The sequence below is a fragment of the Sinocyclocheilus grahami genome, unplaced genomic scaffold, assembly GCF_001515645.1.
Source record: "Sinocyclocheilus grahami isolate Dianchi unplaced genomic scaffold, SAMN03320097.WGS_v1.1 scaffold1453.1, whole genome shotgun sequence".
NCBI lineage: Eukaryota > Metazoa > Chordata > Actinopteri > Cypriniformes > Cyprinidae > Sinocyclocheilus > Sinocyclocheilus grahami.
The window spans coordinates 50,420-58,758 of NW_015506632.1; the positions used below are offsets into that span (position 1 = coordinate 50,420).

The 8,339-nt window shown below is 39.4% G+C and overlaps 1 protein-coding gene across 1 annotated transcript in view; it reads left to right on the forward strand.

Annotated features, from left to right (window-relative positions):
* Positions 1-5,601, forward strand: part of grem2b (gremlin 2, DAN family BMP antagonist b) — a 16,365-nt gene extending 10,764 nt beyond the window's left edge. The window contains exon 2 of the mRNA XM_016256628.1: positions 4,210-5,601. Within this exon, the coding sequence (XP_016112114.1) occupies positions 4,211-4,711 (501 nt within the window). The 5' untranslated portion in view covers position 4,210 and the 3' untranslated portion in view covers positions 4,712-5,601. The remainder of the gene's footprint in view (positions 1-4,209) is intronic.
* The last annotated feature ends 2,738 nt before the right edge of the window (positions 5,602-8,339 follow it).

Consider the following 8,339-nt stretch of genomic DNA (forward strand, 5'->3'; position numbering starts at 1 on the left):
TTATTTTATCTTTGTTATTAAAAATAAGAACAGATGCAAAAAAACAACAATGTAACAAATATAAGAAACAAATAGTGCATTACTTTTTTCATTTTACATCCAAATAAAAGCATTCAAGTAAGAAAAACAAACAATAAAATGTAAAAATCACTTGTCACGCTGATTATTAAACCTACAGAAGCGGTTCAATCAAGAGCAGTGATCTTTTCTTTCATAGTAGGTCCTGCTGTACTGCACGGCTCGAATCTAATGTTCCACCTCAGAAGTGTTCCTCAAACGTTCAGAACCGATTCTGTAGAGAGAGAGTGAGTGAGTGAGTATGTGCGAGAGTGTGTGTGTTTGGAGCTCAACTAGTGAAATAAACAGACTTTCAGCAGAAAAGCACTTCATATTCAGTCTTTCCTATATTAAGCAGCAAAAGAGAGCAAACATTGCTGATGGGAGATCTTGTACTCACAGGTGTGTGTAATGATTCTGTCAGACAGGATCAACAAAAACAAAACAAAATAAACAAAACATTAAATATATTAACACAACTCTGACTTACCAATTTATTTTAATTCCTTCACACTCACCCAAATATTTCATTTTACAACAGATGTCTATAAAATAATCAGTGCACATATTAGCACATTTTAATGACTTAATGCCTGATTGTCATTTGCATACACTCATTTCAGTGGGAGGTGGGGGGGGTCTTGAAATGTTATAATAACAGTATTTAATTTGACTAATCAAATATGAATATTTGATTAGTCAAATGTAAATCATATGGGCGTGGTTACCACTCAGATGCTGGAAGGTCTGAGAAAGTACATGGTAATGTAGGCTGTAGTTCTGGTGATTGAAGGGCCCCTCAAGGGGTAAAGCCCAGGGGCCTCTTACAGTCCTAATGTGGCCCTGAACACCAGTACCCAGTTTTTTGCTATTTTATTTATGTACTTTTTTAATCTTATATTTGACAGGATATCATATGGGCGTGGTTACCACTCAAATACTGGAAGGTCTGAGAAAGTACATGTTAAGTGCCCGCACATAGTTTAAGTCTATAAAAATTGTTAAGGTTTAAATTCTAATATAAACAGTATTTCAACCGACAATATAAATGTGTATTACATGTGTTCATTCAATTTCATGCAAAGTTGTGCAAGTTTTTTTTTAAATCAAGTTTTGTTACTGTCCCAATTTACCTGAACATGTTAGATAAATTGGGACAGTAGCATTCAGCTAAAGTGGGACATCTTATAAATGAAAAGATAATACATTGCTTAATGTTTTATTTTACAAAAAAATGTCACAAACTGTAGGCAGAAGCCAGGAAATGAAAAAAATAAGAATAGAGATGTGTGACTATTTAGTTTTTGTGCGTAAAAGTGCCTGTAAACAAACACATGCCTGCACTCACCCATACTTACACACATACTACATAAACACACAAATATAAAAGCAAGTTACTTACACACACACACACACACACTCTCTCACACTATCTCACACACACACACACACACACACTCTCTCTCTCTCTCTCTCACACACACACACACACTCTCACACTCTCTCTCACACACACACACACACACTCTCTCTCTCTCTCTCTCACACACACACACACACTCTCACACTCTCTCTCACACACACACACACACACTCTCTCTCTCTCTCTCTCACACACACACACACACTCTCACACTCTCTCTCACACACACACACACACACTCTCTCTCTCTCTCTCTCACACACACACACACACTCTCACACTCTCTCTCACACACACACACACACACTCTCTCTCTCTCTCTCTCACACACACACACACACTCTCACACTCTCTCTCACACACACACACACACACTCTCTCTCTCTCTCTCTCACACACACACACACACTCTCACACTCTCTCTCACACACACACACACACACTCTCTCTCTCTCTCTCTCACACACACACACACACTCTCACACTCTCTCTCACACACACACACACACACTCTCTCTCTCTCTCTCTCACACACACACACACACTCTCACACTCTCTCTCACACACACACACACACACTCTCTCTCTCTCTCTCTCACACACACACACACACTCTCACACTCTCTCTCACACACACACACACACACTCTCTCTCTCTCTCTCTCACACACACACACACACTCTCACACTCTCTCTCACACACACACACACACACTCTCTCTCTCTCTCTCTCACACACACACACACACTCTCACACTCTCTCTCACACACACACACACACACTCTCTCTCTCTCTCTCTCACACACACACACACACTCTCACACTCTCTCTCACACACACACACACACACTCTCTCTCTCTCTCTCTCACACACACACACACACTCTCACACTCTCTCTCACACACACACACACACACTCTCTCTCTCTCTCTCTCACACACACACACACACTCTCACACTCTCTCTCACACACACACACACACACTCTCTCTCTCTCTCTCTCACACACACACACACACTCTCACACTCTCTCTCACACACACACACACACACTCTCTCTCTCTCTCTCTCACACACACACACACACTCTCACACTCTCTCTCACACACACACACACACACTCTCTCTCTCTCTCTCACACACACACACACACACACACTCTCACTCACACACACACACACACATACTCTCTCACTCACACACACACAGGAGCAGGCACATCATAGATTAAATCATGGCATTTTTACACTACAATGTATTTCTGTTTAAATGATTAAATTCTTTGTTTTTGGCCTTCTGTTAAAGTGTTTTAAATGCTTCTATTAGAGGGCTTTAATAATTCTTAAAATTTATGCTTCTGTTGAAATGTTTTAATTCAATAAGCGCTAGGTGGTTATGAGTTCACTGTCAATAGCACAATCCACTAATATGTCTTTTTTATGAAGTTATTCTTTTAAATTCTGAAGATTTTCTATTGCAAAAGATTATTTGTATTATTTTGTAAGCACAGACTAGATAAAAATGTGTGTCCCACTTTACCTCAAAAAACCCAAAGAAAAAAATGGGTACATTTTTGAATCTCTGTATGTTTAAAACTACAACCAATATTGTTTCAACATACTGGGAGATATACAAGAGACTTTGAGAATTTGTTCAAAGCATAAATAGTGTTGGTAGAATAGATTTATTTGTATTTAATACACGGCTTACCAAAAAGTGTCCCAATTTTGCTGACTTCACCCTAACATTTCTCCGTTTGCTTCTCGCACTGATTGACATCTGAAACACGTGCATAAAGACAACACCGACGGTGTCTGATCCCGATAATTACAGTCTTTCAGTCTTCCCATTAATATTAATCTAACAATAAAAGACAAGAGGGAATCACTCGCTGCTCTTGATTGAACTGCTTTTGTAGTTTTAATAATTCATTTATTTGTAATGAACACACTAAAGGGATTTTTACATTTGATTTGTTTTTCTTACTTGAATGCTTTTGTTTAGTAATGCACTACACTGGTTTCCTATGTTTGTTCTTTTTTGCATCTGGTCTTATAACAACAAAGATTAAAAAAAAAACTATATTGTGATTTTTAATATAGCAATGATTATTAAGAAAACAACTGGAGGTAAAGATGTAATATTGCAGGTGATTTTTGCTTTGAAACCTTCAGAAAATTTTAACTCGATTTTCCTCGAAATGGACCTTGCTGACCTCATCGACTTCAAACAGGTGTAGCTCAGGCATTAAAAAAAAAAACAAATGTAACAATAGCCAACAATACATTGTATGGGTCAAAATTATACATTTCTCTTTTATGCCAAAAATCATTAGGATATTAAGTAAAGATCATGTTCCATGAAGAGATTTTGTAAATCTCCTACTGTAAATATATCAAAACTTAATGTTTGATTAGTAATATGCATTGCTAAGAACTTCATTTGAACAACTTTAAAGATGATTTTCTCAATATTTAGATTTTTTTGCACCCTCAGATTCCAGATTTTCAGATATTGTCCGATCCTAACAAACCATACATCAATGGAAAGCTGCTTTTATTTTTATTTCAATAAAAAAAAAAAGACCCTTATGACTGGTTTTGTGGTCCAGGGTCACATATATTCATTTATTTAAAAAAAAAGTCAAAAACTTTCTCAAGGAATAAAAATTGTCAGGTGCTCAAGCCCTCTTTGATGTCTGTGTGTCTCTCTCTCTGTCTGTTCCAGGATGAGCTGTAAGGTGGTGCTGTGGCTGCTGCTCGCCGGCCTGCTGTGTCTCGCCTCCGCCGGCCGTAAAAGCCGACCGCAGGGATCCATCCCGTCGCCCTACAAGACCAACTCCAACACCTCCGACCGGCGCGCTCGCAAACAGGAAGTGCTGGCCTCCAGCCAGGAAGCTCTGGTGGTGACGGAGCGCAAGTACCTGAAGAGCGACTGGTGCAAGACACAGCCGCTGCGGCAGACGGTCAGTCAGGAGGGCTGCAAGAGCCGCACCGTCATCAACCGCTTCTGCTACGGCCAGTGCAACTCCTTCTACATCCCGCGGCACGTCAGGAAGGAGCAGGAGTCCTTCCAGTCCTGCGCCTTCTGCAGGCCGCAGCGCTTCACCAGCCTCACCGTGGAGCTCGAATGCCCCGACCTGCAGCCGGATGTCCGCTATCGCAAGATCCAGCGCGTCAAGCAGTGCCGCTGCATGTCCGTCAGCGTGTCCGAGTCTGGGAAACAGTGAGATCCTGACCACTTTTCACTGGAAACAGCTGCTGCTAATCTGAGCTGAAAGACTGCAAGGCTTCAGCATGCCATCTTAATACTGTCCTGCTGGACGCTGGTCACTATCAGTCACCACTGGTCACTGTCGGTCACCATTGGTCTCCAACGGTCTCCATCAGTCACCGTTGGTCACTATCGGTCATCAGCAGACATTATCGGTCCCTACTGGTCTCCATTGGGCACTCTCAGTCATCATTGGACACTATTGGTCACCATAGGTCTTCATTGGTTACTATCAGTCATCACTGGTCTCCATCGGACACTATTGGTCTCCATTGGTCACTCTCGGTCATCATTGGACACTATCATTCATCATTGGTCACCATAGGTCTTCATTGGTTACTATCAGTCATCATTGGTCTCCATCGGACACTATTGGTCACTATCAGTCATAACTGGACACTATTGGTCACAATCAGTCATCGTTAGACACTATTGGTCACCAACAGTCACTGTTGGTCACTATTGGACACTATTAGTCACTATCAGTTATCATTGGACACTATTGGTCACCATAGGTCTTCATTGGTCACTGTTGGTCACTATAGGTATTCATTGGTTACTATCGGTCACCACTGGCCTCCATCGGACACTATTGGTCACTATTGGTTATCATTGGACACGATCAGTCATCATTGGACACTGTTGGTCACTATCGATTATCAATGGTCACCATTGGTCTTCATTGGTCACTATTGGTCACCATCAGTCATCATTGGTCACCAAGGTCATTATCAGTCACTAGAGAGAGTGTGGAAACTAACTGACGTGCAGAGAAATGACTCCACAGTGAACTCTATGCAGGAGCTGCTGCCACCTGTGTGATGATCAATGATAGTTAACACCAAACATGCATAACTAGACTGATTGTAGAGATTCTATAGAAATATGGTACAGCAAAAGTATATATATGTAGAGAAACAACTTAAGTCTATATTAAAACTATTGAGTTCTATTCTCGTCTTCTGTTTTTTAGGGGTTCAGTCTGGTTTATCTAAAGCTGACATGGGAAAACTAGCCTTTATGGGGTTTAATCCGGTTGGTTTTTCTCCATTGGTTAGTAGTTATTTTGCAGTAGAGTTTGATTTGCACCATTTAAAAACCCTGGAAGATTCACATTATTATGTTTGAGAACCTCTGCAGATTTGCGGGGAAAATTGGTGCACTGGATATTAAGGCCCGCCCACACCAAGAATGATAACTATAACAAAGTTTCAATAATTGCTGTAACTATAAGAGAACAGTGGAGTCCTCATCGCAACTACATATGGACTTTTTAGTCTCACAATTCTTCTCACTTTTTTCCTTGCAATTATTGGTTTATAGCTCACAGTTCTGAATTTTTCTCACAATTCAGAATTGCAAGATATAAACTCAGAAATGCAATATATGAACTCCGTACTGCATCCGAAAAGTCTGAATATTCGAGAAAACACGCAATTGTGAGAAAAAAAAAAGTCAGAAGTGTGATTGTCAAAATTACGAGATGCAAACTCAAGAATTAAGAGGTCATTAATTCGCTTTCAATTTATATCTTTTAATTCGGACTTTTTCACTGAATTGTGAGTTTAAATCTGACAATTTTGATTATATCATGCAAAATGGAGGAAAAGTCAAAATTGTGAAATGTAAGCAAGCGATTGTGAGAAAAGGTCAGAAATGTCAGATTAAAAAATAATCGCAATTAACTTTTTTTTAATTTCATGGTAGAAAAAAAAGAAACAATTCCAAGATGTAAACTCAGAATTCTGACTTTCTTGCAATTATGAATTTACATCTCGCAATTGACTTTTTCCTCTGAATTGCACGTTTTTGTCTTCTTGCATGCAAATATCTTTTTTCTCAGAATTGAGAAAATCGTGAGATACAAACTTTACAAAATTTAGAATTGTGAGAAGTCGCAATTACCTTTATTATTTTTTAATCTGGCGACAGAAATAATATATCCATAATATAACGATCACCTTCAAAGCGATTTTGCAGAATGTAACTTAAGTGCACTTACAATAAACAATGTTATCGTCCGTTTGTGTGAACGCTAAGCATTATTAGAGCATTATTTCCATTATCTGGAGGAGTGATGGATTTCTCAAAAAAGTGCTTTCCCTCAGTTTGACATGAGTTGTATTTCCTGCTTCGGAAACCTTCCAGTAAACACCGGGATTAGAAAATGACATCGTAAAACATCCACATAAAAAGCAAACCAGGAAAGAGACGTGAATGAGGATTTGGGGAGGAAAAACAAGAGATTCTTAAGCATTCCAGCTAATTATTTATGGTATATGTTCATTTAATCAGAACAATAGACCATGAGAATGCAGGATCTGTTGTCTTTTCCATATTGTTAATCTTATAATGTGAAATGATGTGTTCGAGTCATTCTGAATGGCAGTTTTTGTTGTGAACGTCCCTTTAACACAGTAAAACGTGTTAAACTGAGCTGAGAGTCCTGAACTCTTATTAGCGTCTGAATAATAACCAACAAAATCTACTTCAATCCTGCAGACGTTCATAAGACTAGAAAACATCCCATGGTGAATATGCACGTAAATCTCCAATCGTGTGAATTTATTAATCCCTTTATTTTACATAAATTACACTCTTCTCAAAACGTTCCGATACAAACAGTTATTGCACATGGAGCGCAGACGTCCATCCACACCTCCGACACGCACATGCTAAAAACAAACCAATGCTACATAAACATGTTAATATTTACATTAATTTAAAAAACATCCTCTTAAATTCATCGCGCGAGTGAGTGAATGCAGCAAAAACAGAAAACAATCTTGCATAATTTCACAAAAACACTGAGTAGATTCCTGAACGTTCGCCGCCGACTGATCGGATTCATACTGTACATACTGGAGTGTCTCTTTCAGGTCCTGTAGGACTGGAGTGTGCTTTGAACATGTTAAACCACAGCTGATGACTAGAGCACTAAACTGCACTAACTAGTGTTGGTCTAAAAGCATGTGACGGTGCAGATGCTTAAAATAAAGACGCATCAGAAATCCAGATACTCTTGCTTTCTCTTGCCTTTTTTCGTCTGTTAAAAATAAAACAACTTCGTTTTGATGATATTGCTTCAGTCCTCCAGTATGCACGGTGATATGTAACGTCTGATATGTTCATCCGTCAGGACACAGGATATGACATCACATTCAGACGGCGGATCACTTCCTGTGTGGTACGGCAGACGGCAGAGTAACACTGAAGATTTACAGATGAAACGTCACAAGAGTCAGTCCACATCCGCCTCAGATCTTCATGCCCAACTTTGCTTTCTGAGAAGAAATAAAGAGGCTCATTTAATAAAAGTTTAATCTCATGCTGCTTTCAATCCATTCAGCTCTCATAATCTCAATTTCACCTGTACAAATGGCAACATCCTGAAAATAAACCTGCGTCTGAATTTCTCATAGCTCACTGGAAACACTTTTATAAAGGTCAGTGCATTAAGTGTTCATTTCAGGACCATGAGGAACGATTAGAGGTGAGCAGCGTCTAGAGCTCTGGAGAGACTCCTCAGAATCAAAGCTTTAGAGCTCATATACTTTAATCATTAATAATCGATTCTCATTTTT